The sequence below is a fragment of the Halichoerus grypus genome, chromosome 12, assembly GCF_964656455.1.
Source record: "Halichoerus grypus chromosome 12, mHalGry1.hap1.1, whole genome shotgun sequence".
In the NCBI taxonomy this organism is placed as follows: domain Eukaryota; kingdom Metazoa; phylum Chordata; class Mammalia; order Carnivora; family Phocidae; genus Halichoerus; species Halichoerus grypus.
In genome coordinates, this window is record NC_135723.1 from 83,056,166 (window position 1) to 83,078,419 (window position 22,254).

At 45.5% G+C, this 22,254-nt stretch overlaps 1 protein-coding gene across 1 annotated transcript in view; it reads left to right on the plus strand.

The window, feature by feature from the left end:
- The window catches only part of SND1 (staphylococcal nuclease and tudor domain containing 1), a 407,421-nt gene that overhangs the window by 288,808 nt on the left and 96,359 nt on the right, over positions 1–22,254 (plus strand). The window contains exon 16 of the mRNA XM_078059536.1: positions 21,889–21,998. Within this exon, the coding sequence (XP_077915662.1) occupies positions 21,889–21,998 (110 nt within the window). The remainder of the gene's footprint in view (positions 1–21,888; positions 21,999–22,254) is intronic.

Below are 22,254 nucleotides of genomic sequence, written 5' to 3' on the forward strand. Positions count from 1 at the left end.
ATTCCATTTGATCTGTTTTTCTCTAAGTTGTTCAACAGCCTTAGGCCAAAATCATTATATTCTGACCTGAACAAGGAAATTGGGGCAGCTGGGTTTGAAACTGTGAAATGCAAAGCGTGAATAGGGCGCAGCAAGTCGTTGTCTTGGGAGGAGTGTGGACGGCAAGTGAGGACGTTCTGGGAGGGAAGACTGGAGTTGCATATCTCTCCTCAGGGGGGCCATAGTGGCATCTTGGGTGGAATATTTCCTCCTTGTCTGGACTTCCCGTGAATTGCGGAGTGTTTAGCATCTCAGCTTCCCCTCAGAAACACCATAGCACCCTCTGCCATCAGGAACGCTGGGCAGAGTGTAGACCACTCCCAGTTTTCCAAGTGTTCCCAGAGGATGTTGCACAGAGATATCTGTTGTTTGGTACCGGTGAATGAGAAGGCGAAAGGTAGAAACTGAGGGAGCACTGAAAACTCCTCCTGGTTCAGGAGCGGGCGGTATCCTTTTCATTTGGACCAGCGTTTACTGACAGTGGTGTCCAGAAACTCACTCCCATGCTGCCCTGATGCATCATGCACAAGATAGTGGCAGGCATGGGAGCGATGAAAAAAATTTTGCTGAAATCACAGTGGAAAAAAATCAGTAAGGAATGTAATTTCTGTTTTCATGTAACCATCACTTGTTGCTATCTGTGCTGTAGCTTTCCGGGAGCATGAGTAACAGCAGCTTGATTTACTCTTCCTGAATTCCCAGCTGTTGTCTGTTCTTCATGCTTCACAAACCTCAGTCAGAAACAAGTCCCGGCATCTAGGAGATGCCGGCCCTTTCTTTCCTGTGCAGCTCCCTACCCCTCCTGGCTGATCCTTACTCCTGCCATGCTCGTTAGAATCGCAAGTATGCTCAAATTATATTTATCTAGACTAAATTTTTCTTGTGGTATCATTTTATATTAGGTATGGTTTACTCTGCATTAACTAAATTTCCTAAAAATATTTCCAAGAGGGCCAACAGGTATCTTCGGGGCTATTTGATCTCTAATCACCAGTGTGGCCATTTTTAAGCAGTGGTTTGGGCCGTGGTTAAATATGCTAAAATTTATCAAGACATTATCCTCTAGAAGTATCAATTTGTGTAATAATACGTACCTTCTAGAGTGTTTCCACATTCTTTTTCTTTATTACAGTGCTGTGGCGTTGGTAGGGTGCTTGTCTCCATGTAACAAGTAAAAACATGGAGACTCAGAAAAGTTGTTTCTTGGCCAAGGTCACACAGCTTAATTAAGGATGGAACTGGCACTTACTCCTCCACCATTTCCTCCCTCTCCTCTTCAGAGACTGAGGGAGGAGACCAATTTGATTTGTCCTCTTTGGATGTCAGAACAATGTTTCTTTTTTTAAAAGAATATTTTAAGCTTTTCAATTCCGATCTTCCATTGAGACAAGTTCTTTATTCTTCTGCCAACGAATTGTGACCTCCTGTCAATCAAGTATCTCTGTCCCCCTTTAACCCACTCTACTCTTGGTTTTGAAAGTTGTCTTTGTAACAGTAACAGAAAGTTATCTGCAGTCCCTGTTGCCTGATATGTGTACGTAATGTTGGAAAAAGCCATCTCCATAGGAGTAGGAAGCTGACGAATTTTGGAAGCTGTGGATGAATCCTAAAAAAGGCCCCTTTTTACTCTTTCAGCTTCCTTTGAATTTCTCTGCAGAGGTTTGATGATTAGACATTGACAGGGAAGAAGAAGGCTATGATAATGGTCCTCAAATAGTTCATAATTTTAATTAAAAAGAAATCCGATTAACATGAAAAGCTGTGTTTACATCATAGTTATACATACCGAGTGTTTGAATAGTTATTACCTGTTTTGATTTTATGAAATTACAGCAAAGAATGCATAGGAAGCAGTGAGTTGTGTTTTACTCCGCCGGCTCCTTTTCTGACATTGAAGCGGGTTGTGGCATGCAGATTCGATATTGTGCTTTCCCAGGGATCCGCTCTCCCATATCCTGACCTGGGCTGTGGCTCTCAGAAGTGGCCCCAGTGACCTGCCCGGGCACGTGTGTAGACTCTGCTCTTGCTCCTCCTCCCAAGTGCCACAGCACCCTGCTGCCCCTTCACACACTGGCAGTATCAGTAGACCACCCCCACAGTTGCCCCTTATGCATGTTCCCCTGGCCAGTTATTATTTGTTCTTTAAGGATAGGAGTGCGGAAGTTGACCCCCCTGCAAGTCCTCCCACGGCGTCCTCTGCTGCCTCTGCCATCGTGGGACCCTTGTAACTGCATTGTCATTACCTTGCCTGGTGACTGTTGCTTTGTCTGGAGTTTTGATAACCTGGGACCTCATAGGGACCCCGTAGGTTGGCGATCTGTTGATCAGCCTACCCAACCACTGTGTTCTAAGGAAAAATGTCATTGTGGAGTGTCACATCTCTCTAGTCAATCACTGTGAGTGCCCTCAACCAAGGAGAGAGGGTGAGCTGAGCTTGTTCTTGGTCTTCTACCACACATATCCGTGCAAGCAGAACCTGCAAACTCACGCAGAAGGTGGTGTATAGGAAATGATTTAAGAGGACACTCAGTGTCTGATCCTGGCTCCACTCCCTCATATATAAAATGAGAGTGGTGGACAAAGATAATCTCAACAGTCTCCAGCTTCAGGAATTCTGTGATAGATCCCTTTTTGAGGAAGACACTTTAGTGGGTCTAGAAACACAGGAATAGGTCCAAATTCTGGATCTTTCATTTATAAACCCCATGGCCAAGGACAAGGTATTTAGCCTATCTTTGCCTTAGTTAATCTATAAATTAATTTACTATCTGGTGCCTGACACAACAGAAGTTAACACTCAAATTATTATAGTAGCTATCGTTACTCTACTAATATCTTTGTGATCAGTCTATATTCTCTTGATATATATCAGAAAACTATATATAAGCCTAGCTATGATACTACCAAGTATTTCCTAATAAGTTTTTTTAAAGCCCAGTATGGCCTATCAGATTACCCACTCAGGAGAGACCTCTAAACCCAGAATTCCATAGGCTAAACTGGGGCACTGGGCAATCTGAGTGAGATGAAGTGCGTTCAACCTGAACCAATAGGATACAATGGAAGAACAACTGCCTGTCAAAAGATACAGCTTATAATCTGTACCTTATAACCAAGTTGGTCTGTGACCTTATATAGGTCCTTTAACTTCTCTGATTTCCTGTTCCTTTGTCTGTAAAAATACAAGTTTGGGGCTCAGCCTTCTGTAAGGTTCTTTCCAGCTATAAAATGTTGTGATTCTGTGAATGCTTAAGTGATACACCCAAGTGTTTTTGCCATCATCCGCTTTCCTTTTAGGCTGGAAACCCAGCAAAGCTAGGCAGTGTGAGTTTCTCTCCCAAGTTTGCATGTGTGTTCTAGGTCGTTTATACATGAGCTTGTATAAACCATGTCACCCACCCCACCCCACCCCACCCCCATCTTCTGTGGAACACTCGGTGTTAACCCTTTCCAGTATTAGGTTTTAACATTGACCCCAGATTCTTGCCTATTTGAATCTTTTTGTGTTTGTTTTCTCTCATCTAATTTATATTAAGTAAGCAGATCTTCAGTATCTTCACCTCATTTGTGAGTAAATATCCTGATTAGGGCCAAGTATTCACTATCATCACTTGATCATTTTCACAGGACCACGGGGGCAGTGAATTCAAGTGCTCACATTCATTCATTCCTTCAACAGCCTTTGCTGAGCTTTTGCCCAGCCCCCCGCCACCCTTTGCCAGGCAGATTATTTTGCTGGAATTCAGCTCTGAGTTGTTTAGATGTCACCTTACCCTGTAGCTCAGTTTCCTTGCTATTTGGGGTGGTCCTCAACCTTTTTACACATCTTAGAAACCTGCAGGCCTTCTCTCTAGAAAATGCCACCGATGTGAGGAGAGGAAAAAAGGGTGTGGCCAGCTAAGGAAAGAGAAGGCCTTGAAAAAGCATTGTTATTCAAAAGGAGAAATAGATTAATCTGGATGTCTTGTCAGCTCAGAGAGGGACAGTGTGGTTAAAGGCTAGTTTGGAAAGTCAGATTCCCCCGTCTTTGAAGGGCCCTGTGTCTGAAAGGTTGCTTAGATTGTACCGCAGAGTTAAGTTGTTGACAACTTTGAGTCACGGCCGTTCTAAGCAAATATGAATCTGAAGAAGCCTATTGGTCTTCTCTTCAGAAAGTACATGTACACACAGATTTCTTACAGTTTCCTTAGATTCACAAACACTAGCCTCTCCCCCAAGCCCATCCTTGACCACCCATGCCCCCTGGGTAGGAACTCCTAAGGTAAGATCTAGGAAGCAATGAATGGTGAGTAATGCATTGTCACTTTTAAAAATTTTAGGTATGACTGTTACATAGTAAAGTACACACATCTTAAGTACACAGCTTCATTAATTTTTATGTGTATAAAAATCTGCATATAACCCAAAGTCATGTAGCCGCCACCTACATCAAAATAGAGACTATTTCTAGCATGCTGGCATGCTCTCTCATGGCCATTCTCCAAGATAACTAGTATTCTGGCTTTTTCCCTCTGTAGATTAGTTTTACCTGTTTTAGACTTCATACCTGAAATCCTAACCTTAGTTTACCCTGTTGTCTATGAGATTCATCTTGTTAAATGTAGTGTCTTTCCTTTCTCACTGCAGTATGTATTTGAAAGCAGTTGGTTTTACCACAGTGTGAAGACTTAGATTGGGGAGGATCCAAACTCAAGTCAGGAAGTATGGCTAAGAGGTGATTGCCACCTCTCAAGAGATACGGGAGCCTGAACGAGGCTATAGGGTGGGAATGAAGAGGAAAGAACACATCTGAGAACTGTCTAGAAGGGTTCTAATCTATAGAATTTTGTTGGTTACTTGATAATAGAGGATGGGGGAAGAAAGAGGACAGTTTTCTAGCTTGTAAATAATAGAACGTTTGCAGGTAACCTTGAGTGTTGCCTGTGGATTTTTGCAGATCCAAATGAATTAAGTAGGAAGGTCAGAATTAGAGATTAAAACTTTAAGAGTCACCAAGTAATAGTGGAATCTGAAGCACAGGGAGTGAAATTTAAATTGCCTAGGAGTTGGGTTTAGAGTAGGAAACAGCTAAGAACAGAGCACTGTGAAGCTGCAAGGCTTAGGAAGGATCAAGAGAAGAGGGTCTGACAGCAGAGGCTTGGAGAAGTGGGGGGAGCACCAGGAGAAAGGCTTAACAAAGAAGGCAAGGCAAGGGCAAGGTCCATGTCACGGAGTCCTTAGATTTGGGAAGAGAGGAGGCTTTGAAGGTACCTCAGGTCAGGGGTTGTGTAGCACCTCTCGTCCTGCCCCTCCTGTAGCTTTGTATCAGGTCTATATCGGTGCCTGTTGTCTGCACTGAACTGTGTGGGTTCTTAAAGGAGAGGGGCCATGTTCTTCCCGTTCCTCATGACTGTCCCAAGTCTATCAGAGTCGACCTTTTACCTAGTACGTGGTCACTAAATGTCCAGGTTGCACTTGTCTCTGAGACAGCCCCGAATTGGATGACCTTCCCAGACCTGACCACCTGCGTCTCCTTGGGGGCTCTCTTGCTCAGGGAGCTCAGGCACGGCAGCCAGGCTGAGTTGTGTGCCTACCTTTTGGCCGGGGATAGAGATGGGTTTAAAGCCCAGCTCTGCAGAGCCTCTGGGGCCATGAGCAGTACCACTCTCTGGGAACACCCTCCTCTTCCAGCAAGCTATGTGGCTCTTTTGGTTACATAAGATGTGTGTGTTCTGGCAGGAAAGAGCTGCCTGAGTGAGTGTTTAGCAGAAATGATTTGTGTGGAGTTATTTTGAGACCCCAGGGGAGGGAATGGCAGCCAAATCCTGCAGTATTTTAAACCACATCACTCATCTACAGAGATTAATACATTACAGAGTCTCAGTCAGAACTCTGGTAACAGAGAAATGGGAATGCTGAGGCCCTCTCCAATTGTAAGTGCCAGTTCTCTCGGTGTACACAAGGTGACTAAAGGGGGTTTGGACCCGACTTGGTGCCTCAGTGTTCTCCCACACTCCTTTGACCCTGTTCTCCCTGAAGGCAAGAATTGGGCATGCAGCTCTCTTTCTGTGGGGTTGGCCTTGGCTCACTTTGGAGTGCAGGCTGATTGTGCTCTCCTTCACTGGATAGGGAGCAAGTTGGTTTTCTAATAGAGAAGGGAGTCCACTTTTTGTGGCAGCCCAAAATATTATATCATTTAGGTGATTGAGCTTCTTGCGGTTCCAGGCTGGCTAGGAGAAATCCCTTCTTCCCCTTCCAAAAGCATTCACCTTTTTCTCCTAACTCAGGCATGAGCAGCTGTCTGCGAAGGGCGAGTGAATTACAGATTGTAGGATTTTCCAGCTTAGTGACATTAGGGGAAACAGCCTCCATATGAAACACTTCTCTGTTTTTGTTTTCCTCTTGCCTGTTATGCTGTGAAATTTGCCTCATTGCTCCCCACCCTTTTCCTGACAACTGTCCTCTTTGCCATTCAGGAGCTGGTGTCTCCTCCCTAGGATGGCTGTGTGAGATGGAAAGAGCCTTCTTCTTCCCCACCTGCATCCACAGTTGTAGAGCCGAAGAGTTCCTTGTGCCGAGAAATTTAATTGCCTTCTGACCCCGAAGGATCCATTTGGGCCAGAGGACATCCAGGCACTTGCTAGACTTTGGAGGGAGGCCCCAGAAAGAAAGAACCCCATCCATAATTGTCCGTTTTGCTTTATATTTTTAGAAGACCTACAGTTACTTTAATGACAAAAACTATGGAAACGAAAAAATAGTTACATAAAACAGGCGACCCAAAGTATACAGTTTCCCAGAGTCCACAAAATTCCCTACAGAGACGTGCACCCTGACATATTTCTTTTAATTTCGGTGCCTCATACACCCCAGCACTGGGCACAGTAGGAACATGGGGGGGGGGGGGGGCAAGCACTACTGGTGGGGGGGGTGTGCGGGGGGGGCAGGAGGGAGAGATTTCCCACCACCTGCAGCCCCCGAGGAGCCAGTAACCATAGTCTAAAAGACTTCACCTGTTGGCGTCTCCTTCCACTTGGGACATGGTTGAGTCTGGCTTGGTGGGGAATGGGGCTGGGGTGTGGTGGAGAGGAGCAGGAGACACAAGTAAGCGGGAAGGCACAAGCACGCCGGCATCTAGTGAAGTTTTCAGGTTGGTAGAAGGGAACTGGCAGACAGCCTAGCACTTTGGACGGGATGTGAAGGGCATGAGGCAGAAGGGGTGGCTCCTCTCCTTGTCCCTTGGAATGAAACTGTATTCTCACGTATGCTGTGCCGAGGACTCCACCATTCCTGTCTCTGGTCTCTGCCACGTCAGATATTCCCCGCCGAGTGTGTGTGTGCCCGTTGGTAGGTAGGTACAGCCCCGCTGTCCTCCTCCCTACAAATAGCAGTTTCTGATCTGGGCCCCCTTACGACAGATGGTGGCTCCTGCCGTAGGCTCGGACACGGCCACTGCGGTCGCTCCGGTGCTGCCTCCCCTTCCCCTCCCCATCTCTGCCCCCCCCGCCCTCTTTCCTTGTGTGAGTGAGCACACACAAGTGTGCACAAACTAGACAGGCACACGTGTGCCCTTGGTTGTGATGAGCACCAGGCGTTGTCGCCCTGTGCTTGGGAAGCTGAGCGCCCACTCCCTCCCACAGTGCTCCACCGCCACTTCCTCACCTGCACGCCCTTCTTAGCAAGCTTCTCGTCCAGGGACTGGGCTGTCCTTCAGTTGTGCAATAAGCACACACTAGAGCAGCTTTCTTCTTCCTTGAAGACCGGCGCAGCCTGATGAGACCAGTTAATCTCTCTCATTCGGCTGCAAAAAATCTGGAAGCTTGTCTGTCAGTACCTGGTTTTCTCTCTCGCTGTCCTCCCTTATCTCCCGCTTTTCAACTGAAGCTTTGTATCCAGCATCACAGTTCAAATCCTGGCGCTTTGGTGCCCTGTTGCCACACTGTGACAGGGGCTAAAAAGCCTCAATTAAGTGCAAGCCGTGCTTTCACCGTCCCACTGGCCGCAGTAATGACTGAAATAGTCATTTCTGCAATGTTGCCTCGGTGGAAAGTAAAGGATGCAGAAATCCTCTTCTTTCCCTTGGGTCTCCCAAACAGGGAAAATAATCACTTCAGTAGAACAGTCTTTCCCTGAATTCTGCAAAGTGGATTCTAGGCAGTGGTTTGGATTTGCTGTTCCTTTTTATCCCCTAGAGCCCAGTGAATGAGAGAAGGAAATGAATAGACTGCTTGTCACAACACCACCAGGGTCTCCACAGTGCCTGGGGCTGCTGCTGAGAGACAGAGAATGGAAGTGGGCTGGAATGGAGGCCATGGCAGCAGGCGGCCTTCCACAGGATGGGCTCCGCCTCTCCCACACAGTCCCTTGAGGGCTTCCCTTCTCCCTCAGCCCAGGGATTCTTCCTGCACTTAATGGGGCTGTCTGTAGTGCGGCAGCGTCCTGCCTGGAGTAAAAGTCCGACTCTGCCCGGTCACAGGGAGGGAGGCCTAGAGTGCAGGCTCCCCGCACCCCTCCCTAGGCAATCCCACAAAGGCAGCAGATTTCACCTCCAAAGATGGCTCTCAACAACAGCACATTAGAAGGGACAGCCCCATTACACGTGCCCCAGCTTCCCGTCAGAATATTAATTAAATCAACTAGAAAGATATTTCCTGCTGACGATACCCTTCATATTATCTGGGCTGAAAGAGAAAAATGGGTAGGTAGAAGGGTAGGAAATCAAAGCCCGCATCTTGTGAGGACCTGGCAATGTTTAGCCTGGAGAAAATAAGACATGAGGACGAGAGGAACTAGAAGTACTGTCTTCACATATTTGAGGGGCTCTCAAGTGGGTAATGGATGTTGACGGTTGAGAGGATTCAACGGACTGTACAACAGCTGTGGAGGTGAAATGCCTGGAATTGACAAGAGGTAGAAGCCATTGAGTCATGTGGATAAAGTAGGGACAAATCAGAGATGAGGTTTTTAGACTGGATGGTAGTAGTGAAACCAGAAGAGGGGGCAAGGGAAGGGGAAGAGGAGTTTGGTTCTAGACATCCTGAGTTTGAGGTATTGGCAGGACCTCCCAGGGAATGTGTCTGTGAGCCATTTGGGTTTGGGTCTGTGGCTTAGAGGATAGTCTGTGGGTTCTGCAGGATCACAGTGATGGAGAATATGAAAAAAGGGGGAGCCTTCCCAGAGATAGTGCAGAGCATAAAAAGAGAGGGGTCCAGGACATAAGGGAGGGCAACAGCAGGAGTCAAGACAAGCAGCCCAGACAGCTGGGACACCAGTCAAGAGAAGCCAAGGGAGGAAAGAGTTGCACTACAGGACAGATGCACAGTGTTGGATGCCATGTAGAGATCTAGTAGGGCTCCTGCTGAGAAGAGATTATTAGATTGGTGAGTGATGAGGTTACTTTTCCAAGTAGTTTTAGTAGAAAGATAAAGTCTGAGGACAAAACCATGGGAGCGAAGGCTTTCTGTACAAGAAGTATGATAGCGCAAGTATATTGTCAGGGAGTGAAGAGAAACCATTGTGGCAAGGAACAAAGAATGGCAACTCTGGAAACTTCAAGTTTAGAGCTTATGGAGTGTAAGTTTTGAGTGGGGAAATCGGAGTCTGGTGGAGGAAAGCAGGAGTAAAGGGGAAAGATCACACGTATAGGAGAGGGACATTGCTAAAATGAGGTACAGGAGAGGAAGGTCGAGGGTATACGCCTGTGGTTCATGTCAGCTGCCTCAGCCACTCTCCTTTGAGCCATGTTTCCTTTCCTCTTACCTTCTCTGTTACAGGACTGTAGGCTTTTTTTAGTATTGTTTTTATTATTTAAGATATTCTTATGCTGCCACCTATTCTGATGTTCTAGTCCTGGGAAGTTGAACTCTGCCTTGGGTAGGTTTTCTCTTAACCAGCATTCAGCTTTCCCTAGAGCAGGAGTTGGCAGACTTTTCCCATAAAGGGCCACATAGTAAATGTTTTAGGCTTTCTGGGCCAGATAGTCTCTGTCACAAATACTCAACTCTTCTGTTGTGCCATGAAGGAAGCCATAGACAACAAATGAGCGTGGCTCTGTTCCAGTAAAATTTCATTTATGGAGACTGAAATTTGAATTTCATGTAATTTTCACATGTCACAAATTTTTTTTTAACCATTCAAAAATGTAAAAACCATTCTTACTTAGCTCATATGTTGTACAAAAGTAGGCAGCAGGCTGGATTTAGTCTCCAGGAAGTTGTCTGCTGACCCCTTTACGTTATGCTAACCAAAAAATAAAAATAAAAAATAAAGCCATTCTTCGCCCACAGCCCAGAATTAAGCTACTTTTCAAGGATAGAATGTACTTATGTGTCAAGATCAGCCTGTGCTCTTGAAGAACCTTAACCTTGCCCTTTCAGAATTCCTTTCTTTTCGCTTGTTTTTATTTATTTATTGCTAAGTTACGTTAATAAGGTAAAGGCTCTTAGTGAGAGATTCTCTGCTGTCAGAGTTTTATTCATTCCCATTGGTTTGGGGTCTTAGTATTCCTGACACTAGCTGGTTTCTTTTGCTGCAGTTCTGCTAGCCTAGTATACTGATCGCTAGACATTTAGATTTCACTCTGAGGAGAAGCTCAGAACAATTTTCTGTGAGTGAAGGCTCAAGAAGGGCAATAGATTGGAAGTATACTCCACACATCTCAGAAGCATTTTGTTCAAATAACACAACACAGCTTGGTTTAGAAAGTCACTCTAAATTTATTCAAGTAAGTAGCTTTTACATTCGGCTGCCAGGTGTGTGTGTCAGAATACCTTCTGGAAGGTTGTACTTGCAGGACCCATGTGGGTATTTCCTATGGCTTTCTCCCGACCCAGTGGCTGTTCTCTATCAGCCTGGACAGTATAATATTCTCCTCTTTATCTATTAACATGGAATTTAAAAGACCAAGATTAGAATTCTTCAGTGCCAAAAATGAAAGGGGAAAAAAATACATCTAAGTTTTATTTGATTCAAAGATAAAGTTACGTGTTTAAAATAAGTCAGAAAAAGCAAAAGTTGAGGTTCTCATAGAAACCAACTCCTCCTCGTTGCTCAGACATGGGGTTTGTGCTTGTTGGGTGCGGTCGCCATGGTGCCCCGGTGTTACATAAAAGCTGGAGCCCTGCTGCTTTCTCGTCATTGGAAAGACCATCGTGAGTGACCCTTGCTTGTGAACTCCAGTGCCTTGTTTTCTATATAACGTCCATATGAGGTTGTTGTTTTGATACGGGCTCTGAAGAGAAACTCAAGGGGACAATTGAGGGTCGGCACAGTTCTCTCCTACACCCGCCTGTTTCATTCCTCTCCTAGCTGGTGGTGATATGATTGCAGCTGCTGCTTATAGCAAACCCAAAACAAATATGTGTATTGGGAAGCAGACAGCCTGCCATCTCCAACCCACCCCCCCCACCCCCCCCCCACCCCCGCCCAAACACCCCCAGAGACAGCCTGGCCGGATTGTTTATGGCCATGCTCTTAGGATGCCACGGGGAGGGAACGGTCTTGTTAATCAGTGAGAGTTTTTCCTCCCTTTAAAAATCATTGTTTTCAGATCCTGCTCTGCAGCAGGGAGAATTATAAAAGGTTATTCTGATGCTGACCCGATTGTTATCTGCTGCACCAGCTCCATCTGAAATTTTTTTTTTTCCCTTTTGGGAATGATTCTTTGGTGTCTAAAGCCACTGATAAATCAAGTTTGGTGAAGCCAATTCTACACACTGCCTGGCTGGACTTAGAGCCAGAAATCCAATAGAAGGCCTCTAAGCCACCCCTTCCTCGTCTCCTCCTTAGAAGTGGGCAGTGGTTTAGCATTTAACACCCACTTGCCTTAGAGTCCTAGAAATAAGAGTTACTAGATTTCCTTATGAACTCACCAAGTGTTCTGAATAGGACATTGTTATAACAGGTTTGTTGCATCTATTTCTGCTAGGTTTAACATCTCTCGCATTCATTTAGCAAAAACAGTTATTGAGTATCAGCTGTGTTCCAGATACTGGGGATACCCAGAGAAATGGCATTTACTTTACCTCCAGTAAGCCCAGAGTGGTCATCCACCATTAACAGGCTAACAGCAGCTAGAGATAAGACCTGAGAAGGCAACCCTGTCTTAGAGGTTATACGCCCATGACTTGTATCAGAGAAACTTAAGACATGTTTAAAGCCAAGCACCGTACAGCAGTCCCTCCTTATCCACGGAGGAGTCGTTCCAAGACCCCCAGTGGATGTCTGAAAACCTCGGATAGAACCCAACCCTATATATACTGTGGGTTTTTTTTGTCTGTACATACATACCTATGACAAAGTTTCGTTTATAAATTAGGCACCATAAGAGATTTACAGCAGTAATACAATTGAACAGTTACAACAATATACTGTAATAAAAGTTACGTGAATGTGGTCTCTCAAAGTCTCTGATTGTACTGTACTCAGGTGTCTTGTGACGATGTAAGATGGTAAAATCCCCACGTGATAAGATGAAGTAGGGGCATGACGCAGGCACTGTGACGTAGCATCAGGCTACTACTGGCCTTCTGACAGTACGTCAGAATAGGGTCATCTGCTCCTGGACTATAGTGGACCATGGGTAACTGAAACCGCAGAAAGGGGAACCATGGGTGGTGGCGGACTACTGTACCTCCTTTCTATAGATGCCTCCCCTTCACCCCCTTCCTTTCTTCAGAGGAAGCTGCAGTTCCCATCGCATTATGAAGACTGGGTCCTATTGCTTCTCTTCCCAATTAACTTCAGCTTCTGGTCTTTCAACAAATGCATCAAACATGACCAAATCAGAACAACCCAATAAAAGTCAACCCTTAACAATTGGAATTATGAACTAAAAACAGCTTCAGTCTCTGCTCTTCCTCAGTTCTGATGCCCTGACTACAATTACCTGAGGAGTTGGATCCCTTTAATTAGGATCCCTTCATTCTTCTTTTATCCCTTTACTCTGATCCCTGAAAGAGCTTTAGCAGTGACATGTTCCAAAATTGGCCCACAAGATGCTGCCTCCCCTGTGGTAACAACATAGCAGTTCAGAGAACGAGGGAGAGAAAAAAGAATTTGAGACCATGCAGAATCCTTGTTTCATTTCTTACCCTTTTAAATATGAGTTGAGGCCTCAGATCATGTAGAACTAACTCTTTGGAACCAACTGGTCCACCATTTGCCTTGCTCTTTGGGCCATTGTAGGAAATGTAGGACCAGCTGGCCCTAATGGGATGGTTTGCAGTTCTCAATTGTTAACAGATTCACTGACAGCATTTGCAATTTGAGGTCTCCAAATTAATTCTGATTTAAAGCTTATAAGAGAGAACTCAGAGCAGGTTGGTGCATGAGATGTGTTACGCTTCTGAGAACTATGTGATTTGTTAATTTGGTCTTATATGTATATTCAGGTATAACTACATTCCTTAAAATTAGGCAGATGGCCTGTCTGCCTCTGCATTTTGTGCCATTGGCTTAAGAGTTCTGGATTTTGTTCTTGATGCTCAGGGAAGAAATAGCTGTCTAAACATTGTTAACACCAAAGAATTTTTGAAATTGACTTGGACATAGTTAAGTGTTACTTCTCTTAGGGTACATACAGAGTTTAAGTGTCTTATTCTCTGTACATAGCGGGATTTTAAAATTTGTGTTTTGTTTTTTGATGGTGGGGGGGAGGATGGTAAGGGAAAGTATAGAAACGGAACTAATTGAATCTGGGGGTAAAAATCTCTGCTGAGAGTCTGTGAATTATAAATTGGCTAGCTGCAGCAGCAGGAACTCAGGCAAAGGTATTGGAGTGCAGTCAGTGTGACAGGAAGCTTATTTTGGTGTTCTTTCTGTGCCTTGCCTTGTCCTTGACGTTTACTCCAGGGGACTGTGTATTTAAAAAGAAGGGAGAGGTGTCTGCGTTTCCATCTGGGAAACTTTTACAGCATTCTTACCTAGGGTCTTAAAGGCAAAGGATAAAGCTGTCCTGCTAGATGAGATGGTGTAGTCTCCCATTCCTTTCCCAGCTGTCACCCGGCTCTGTACCCAGCTCCACTTTTGCTGTCAGCCAGGGCCATAGCACGTACTGGCAGATAAAGCCAGTGTTTGTTCGGAAAGTCCCACCAGGACAGCCATTTTGTCTGGTTCAATCAACAAAAAAATGCATTAAAATTTCAGGGAATAACATTTAAAGCACAGATACTTAAATTTGAATATTATTCAAGAAATCTTTCCCAAAATGTAGAAAATAAAATAACAGCTCCCTGGTCTGGCTGCTTCTCCTAAGCAGAGGGATGGGCTTAGTGGCCACATTTCAGTTTTAGGGTCAAAAAGCAGCATTTTCATTTCAATTGGGAAGCTTGTTTATAACCCAGTAGTCATCCCCACGCTTAGTTTTTCTGATATTTTGTCCAGATTTTTCTTTCCCCTAATAATTACACCCCCTGTTCTCCAGCTAAGCATTTTCCCTCCTTTCTCGTGTTTACACCTTTCAAATATTTGCAGATTGTTATCTTGTCACCGTCTTAGTCACCGCTTAGCCGAACTGTACAGATTTAGCACCTTTTATCTTTCCTTTAAAGGCAGGCCTCCCCGCCCCTGAGTCATTTTCCACTGCTCCCTTGAAATGTGCTCCAGTTTTCTGCGTTTCCATGTGGCCACACAGCTTCCCATAGCAGAACACAGGGTTCTAAGTGGGGATGGTTTCCCTCCTTTGTTGTATGGAAACTGAGCATCTCTGCCATGCACCATCCTCAGGCCTCGCCGGCGTTGCTGGTCAGTGCTGACCTCTCCCTCTCTCTATTTTAGCTGCACTCCCAAGTGTGCCGAGCTAAAGACCAGTGGGGTAAATGGGTGTAGCTGTGCTTGCCTTTTTTTCCTTGAAGTGTTATGTAACCATGAGAAAGTGGGATGTACGGAGTCAGGGAGTCTTTTGGCCCCTCTCCTGGTATTTGCATAACGTCTGCATTAACCCTGACAGTTCATTAGCCGTTTCCTTTTCTGTGTATTTACTTCTTTTCAGAAGTATTTTCACCAATACTCACTTACTCAGCATTTCTTGAGGATCTACAGTGCCACTGTATGCTAGGCAGTGTATTGGATGTTGGAAAGAATAAAATCTGAGTGAAACAGTACCCAGCCTAAGAGGCAACTTAGTTTTAGTTTTATTTGGGTTGCAAATACCAGGTTGTCATAGAGGCTTGCTCATGGCAGCAGTAAGGGAAAGAGCAGATTTCTGGGAACATCCCTGAAAAATCTAACAGAATCCCAGGTAAGGTCCAGTGTCTCCGCTCTTGGCACCCAGAGGCTGACTATGGCTTTGCAGTGGCCCCAGGCCCTCCACAGTAGGACTCTGGTGGTAGTGCTCCAGTGTGGATGCCAGTTGGTCCCCTCCGCTTACTGCCTCCTTTCTCTGGCTCCTGATAGGCTTATGGTTTGCACACTGCTGGGTTCAAATTCCAGAAAGAGAATCTTTTTGGCTCACCCGTTTTCTCCCATTTCTATTTGGACAGAGCTCTTTTCCCTCTGCCAGACTGATTGTAGATTGGCCACCTCAAATCATGTGTGGCCTCAGCTCTCCCTCTCTCCCCCAGCCCCCTGTCAGTCCCCGCCTTCAGCTTTGACCTCCCTCCCCAATTTGTGGTGAGAAGAGGACAGAGGCCAGGGTCAAGGGCTAGAGAACGTAGTTGCCTGATGCCTTAGCAAGGGATTTGGCATGGTGAGCCCCGTGATTGACTTGTCTAGTACATTCTACCAACAGTCTCCCAGACACACATGCATCTGTCTACCATAGTCCAGTTAGCACATGTTATTTCTTAGCATTCTGCAACCTGTAGTTTTAATAGTAAATTCAGTCACCAATCACAGGCCTTATGCAGTGGTAGAGGGATAGAATGTTTTCTTGCTGGTGATTAAGCTTTATTGGCATAAAGTCCTCTTTTTCATCATTGAGTGCTCAGCTTCCAGCACAGTGCCTAACGCAGAGTAGGCACTGATGTGCGTGCGTGTGTGTGTGTGTGTGTGTATGTGTGAAATGGAGGGGAAAGTACTGTGTGAACTGCGGCATTTTGATGTATCCTAAGATCATGTCTGCGAGCCTCCTGTGCCCTTCCCTCGGTAGCATCCGATGCGGTGGTGCACGCACTGGACATGAAGTAAGCACCGTTGACTAATGCTTCCAACCAGTTTTTGTTTCCACTAGAGTTTTGTTTCCTTTAGTTAATGCCTGATCTCTTGTTTGCTGGACAAAGTGCCATTGGGAAGTGTCACTTCTAGCCAAGGCAGATTTGCCACACTTCCCTTTAGCTCCCAATAAAGGAAAACACAAACACACTTTGAGCCCAGAGGCTTAATTATCATAAAATTCAACATACAATGTAAAATATTCAGAGCGATACATGACTCTCACACAGCCATCAGTAGAATCTCTTATATAGCCATTATCGTATCATTAACAAGAATTTGTACTTCTTGTTCCAAAGCTGACTGACCAAAGTGTTGGTGTTAATTGACCTAGTCAGTCAATGTCTCTGGATGTATAATTTCTTTTTAATAGAATGCTCTATAGCCCAGCATTTTAAATTTGAAAGGGGGCACCCTGAACTCCAGGAGTCAAGCCTTGGGTGAGGAATCTCAAAAGGGCATAGCCAAAATTGTAGGATTTTATCTCCAGGGGAGACTTTGGAGTTCCTTTATTAATTTATAGACAGGCCATGAGGCCCAGAAAGGTTTCATACTTCGTCAGTGGAAGAGCAGAAACCAGAACCATGATGTGCTGATAGCTAGTGATGCACTTTATCTTCCTAAACCATACAAAGTCAGGCACATCCTCTTTTTTATTTTAAGTCGTCCTGGGCAACCATCATATCCCAGAAAGCATCAAAAAAGATATGAAAAATAATGGGTTTTTAGCTATAGGCAGATAGATCTGTAGGGCTTTAAAGAGGTCAAGGAGCCAGATGGATTAGGAGCGAGGGTGTCTGTCTTATCTTCCCTTCATGGACATCAGTTGAAAAGCCCCATAGGGTACAGTATCTCTTCATTCTGGCACACTCCATAGTAGGGAAGGAAAATGTTTAAGAATGTTTGGGGAAGTGAAATAAGTCAAGCAGAGAAAGTTAATTATCATATGGTTTCACTTATTTGTGGAACATAAGGAATAGCATGGAGGACATTAGGAGAAGAAAGGGAAAAACGAAGGGGGGGAAATCGGAGGGAGAGATGAACCATGAGAGACTATGGACTCTGAGAAACAAACTGAGGGTTCTAGAGGGGAGGGGGGTGGGAAGATGGGTTAGCCTGGTGATGGGTATTAAGGCGGGCACGTTCTGCATGGAGCACTGGGTGTTATACGAAAACAATCGTGGAACACTACATCAAAAACTAATGATGTACTGTATGGTGATAACATAACATAATAAAATTAAATTAAAAAAAAAGAATGGGATTTTTTTATTATAATTTATTTTTTAAACAAAATGTTTTTGTTTTTTTAAATGGCTTGTAAGTGTCAGGAGTAAGTTCGGCAGTTAACCTGCACCTGTGGTGTTTGAAGCCCAGCGGAGTTTGTATGTCCTTATTCAGGCATCACTGCACCGGTGCGCTCTCAGAAAGACAGCTAGTGGTGGTAATTTGCACGATCCAGAATCACAGGCACTTTCTCACCTGGCTGGGGAGGGCTTCTGGAACTCCAGTGATACCTCACTTTATATTTACAGTCTTGGGAGCTCCGCATTGCTGCATGTCAGCCTGCGCTGAGCTGCGGCCTGGCGTTTGCTTTCTGAGAGCCAAACTTTCTTTCCCTTGGTCTGTTTTCTCTAATTCTTGCCCTCTTTTCTTTTCTTTACTCTTTCTCTTCTTTACTCTTTCTCTTCTTTTCTTTCTCTTATTCATATTGGTAACAGATCAGCACACCAGGGACACCAGCCCAGTAGTGCAGTCCTTGTTAGAATAAAGGTGCAGCGGGGACTGGGTTGACTTACTGGCCAGGCTCTTGGGGAAGGCAGGCCGAGCAGAGCACCTCCTGTGGACAGTATGTGTCTTCCTTCAGCTGGTGGTCAGCAGCAACAGCTGTCCTCCTGGCTTTAGAATGTTAACACTTGTTTGCTTTCCTGTCTTAGTGGACAGAGTATTCCTTGCCCTGTCCCCTGATCCCTTGGGACACAAAAGCAAGTCCAGAAGCTGATAAATAAGCACTCACTGTAGCCTTTGAGTTCTGTAAGAGGGCCATTAGGGCCCTCCCAGGCTTCTGTCTTCACCCCTTAGGTAGTCTACACCAGTGTCAAGCTGAGGGCCTTGATCCACCGGAGGTTTAACTCAATGTCATAACCATCTTTTTTATTTCACTTATTTCACTTAACCATAACCCTGGCCACCAGCCCGAGCTGCAGGCCTGCTGCAGTTGCTGGCCTCTCAGCTCTTTAATGAAATAGAATGGAAGAGATACTGAACATATCACATGTAGCCAAGATCAACCATTGTTTTGTGGAAACTTCGTTATATGTAAGTTATATACCCATATGTAAATGTATATATGGGTCACAATAAAATTAAAGGTTTGAAAACACTCAACTACACAGTTCCTTATCTGTAGAAGTACATTCTGCCTCTCCCTGCCCAGGCCCTGTTTTGGCAGCCTTCCTAGTGCAGCGTTCCCCACCCCCCTTTCCCCCACCACCTAGCAGTTCCCCCATTGCTGAGCATGGAAGCTGCTACCATGGTGGCCCCAGTGCCCAGCGCCCCTCCACTTTATGTCCAAACACCAGCTGTGTCTGGACTCCCTGAGCCTGCTCACCTGCTCAACGAGACATGGAGGACCCAGGCCCTGGACTCCTACCTAATCTCCGTTATAGGTTATAACACCCTCTAGTTACAGTGTTGTTGAACTCCAAAACTGGACTTTTTCTCAGTGGCTTTAGCATCTGACAGTCTAAGGTTCCTATACACCACTTAGTAGCTTTGTGATTTCGGACTTTATGTCTATTTATATAGAGAAGGTACTCAGTAAATACTCATTTTACACCTCTTGTTTTTCCCATAGCACTCATACCCAGGTTCCCATTCCCATTGGATGTGTTTTTAGCATACAGCCTCTCCCTGTCTGTCCTGAGCTGAGATGTGACAGTTTTGACTGAGGTTTTTGACTGTGAAGGGGTTACTTCAGAGGAGACAGGGAAGTAAGAGACAGCCCAGAAGAAAAGGGAGTAAGTGATAAAAGCAGAGATAATGCTCTTGTTCTTAAGCAACTTTTCTATTCCCTCTCCTTTCTCTTGCCTATCTGCCTGACAGGAATTAATGTGCATCGACATGTTTACTCTTTTCCACTCAGAAAGGGGCAGGGAGACCACCTGCTTGTGCTTCCTCCTCTTAAAGAGCTGAAGCTCAGCTGCTGGTGGGTGGAGGGGCAGCCTAAGAAAGGCCCTGCTTTGCCTCTGAGTCTGCATGGAGTGGTTGGGTTTTGGTCACCACAGGCCCAGAGGTCTCTCTCCTGAAAGACATTTTGAAGCCATTTCAGCGTGATCTGTTTAACTCCCTGGGCTTGTTGAGCCATCTTGTGTTCTGGATTTAAATCATTTTGTGGTCTCCCAGGATTCAAAGAGAGCTACTGGGATGTCTAGATTTCCTGAGATTCCTGAATACCAAGATCGTGACAGCAGAGTAGAGTGGGTACATCTACTCAACCAGTGAGACTCAGGAATCTTCTGTGCCCTTTTTATGAAAAGTCTTTCCCCCAATTCCTGCTGCCCAGTCAGTTGTCCCAGTTTCCTCCCGGTTCTAGTCCCCGGTTCATAAGCACCCCACCAACAGGACCCAGCTCAGCCCCACCCAAATGGCTGCTAAAGGTCAGAAACAAACTGGAAACTTATTGTAACATTATTCTTGTTTTGCAGCAATGCTTTACCTGTGGGTATGTGGCCAAAAAGTTCAATAGAATTGTTTATTTTTTCTCTCCGACAGTTCTGTTCTTGCTTAGTTTGCAGATATAAAATGAAAAGTGTTTTTGGCTGTTGATGTTGTAGAAATCATGAGCTGTCTTTCATTCAGTTTTACTCTAGCCCCATCTCTCCCTTCAAGGTTAATCTCAGGCTCTTTGGCTCTGAGTTTATTGCTCTCTTTTACAAAAATCAGTTCCACTTCTCCCATGCAGCCTGGCATTAAACTGCCCAGAATGAGGCAGCCCCAGTGATCTGCTTGCCCATGGGACAGTTGGGCCGGGCCCTCCGCTGCCCCATGTGCACCTTGGTGGGAGAACGGCCCTGGCCACCAGCCCGAGTGCAGGCCTGCTGCAGTTGCTGGCCTTCTGCTGCTCTCCCTCGCTGCTATTTTGTTTGATGTGCTGTATTCCTTTTGTGAGGCCTTGAGGCTTGGAGAGAAGGCTCTGTTCTTGAGCTTCTGAAAACCCAAGGCATAAACTATTCCCTTTCCTCTGAGCTTCATGACCTTGAATCCGTGCTGTGGCCAGAAACATGAGCAGCCACCTGGCTGCATCCAGAAGAGATGTATATTCTGTCCCAGCAGTGGTGGCCCCTCTTCGCCCAAAGGCTCCCTGGTAGGTGTTTGCAGTAGCCTCAACACCCTGTGCCACATGTTTTATACCTGCACCTAAGGCTGCTTGTAAGTAAGACGTAACACCTCCCGGGTCTGCATTATGCTGCAGCAGCAGAGACCAGCAGTGCTTCGGAGATCTGGGCATTAAATATATCCTCCCCCATACTTTGATCATTTCCTCTCATTGTGTCTCTAGCCTCGTTCAGCTTTTTGCATTAAAATTACAGCTACGGTATGAATTTTTTGGAAATATTTATAAGTAACTTGGATGTCAAAATGTGACATACTTTATGGTCTGTCACCGGTGACCACTGTTAGTGATAAATACATTTGCAAAATTAATGCCTGAATCAAAGGGAGCAAGAAAAGGCAGTCTGAGTTGGTTAGTGAGCACCTGTGTTGTGTAAAAGACTGTCCTTGGATATAAAGAAGTGTGAAGAACGGGATCCTCAGGGATCTTACAGACCAGGTATGGAGTGAAAGACAACTGAGGTTATGAGCATGTGTGATTACTATAAGCAATAATACTACTAATAATGGTAAAACAATAAGAGTTAAAATGTATTATACCTCTCCATATGCCAGGCATTATGCTACAGCATATTTTACGTACATAATCTCCCCTAGGTCACCTAGGCTCCCCTAGTGAGGTAGATACATTATTCTAGCAGTTTTACAAATAGGACAACTGAGGCTTTGAGTGGTTCAGTAACTTGGCTAAGGTCACAAAGCAAACAAGTGATAGAATTAGGATGTGAATCCAGGTCTGTCTGGTTCCAGACACCTAATACTTCATCAGTATTCTGTTTTCTTCTGTTTCTCATTCTGAATGAAAAACTGATGGTACTATTGTCCAGACTATAGCCAGAGGACAGTGGGGGAAGCTTATGAAGAGAAAAACGACACTGAATTAACACTTGTGAATTTGACGTGAAAGTCGGATGGTAAAGAGAAAATGTCTAAGAGTCCGCTGGAATGGCTCTTGGGAGGCAGAATGGCTGGAGAGAGCAGTATAATTTAGGTGAGAGAGCCATTTATAAAAATGATGGTTAAGACAGTGAGACGATTGGATTGTAAGGAGTGAGGAGCACAAGAAGGGGGTGCATCCCACATCTGGGTGTGCCTGTTTTCCCTGCACGTCTTTATCTGGAACTCCCCAGGTCCTCTTGACAATTCCCAGATGCTGTGACTGAGAGCCCCTCGTTGCTGCCCTGGTGGTGTTGGTTTTTCTCTGTGGGCCCCCTTATCTCAGACGTGATGGCATTCTGATCTAAGTCCTGCCCAGTTTGTAGGGTCAGGGGCGCTAGGCCTTCTGGGCCCCTTTTCATCACAAATTCTCCTTCTCTCCTGACACAGGCATCGAATGCCCCAGAGGAGCCCGGAACCTCCCAGGCTTGGTGCAGGAAGGAGAGCCTTTCAGTGAGGAAGCAACACTTTTCACCAAGGAGCTGGTGCTGCAGCGAGAGGTGGGACATCTTATGGTTGCTTCTTGTCTGAAGAGGGGTGAGAAAATGGGGCTCCCTTGGCCTGATGTGTTCCTGCCACATCAGAAATCAGTCTGTCACTTTTTCCAGTGCTCAGCCTTCCACATCCACCATCCATTGTAGGTCTGCCCACAGCCTGCTTCCTTGAGCCCTGCATCATTGACCAGGCACCCCCAAATCACCCCTCCCCATTGGCGTCCTGGGATACGTGGCGAACACCAAGCCCACCTCGCCAGCA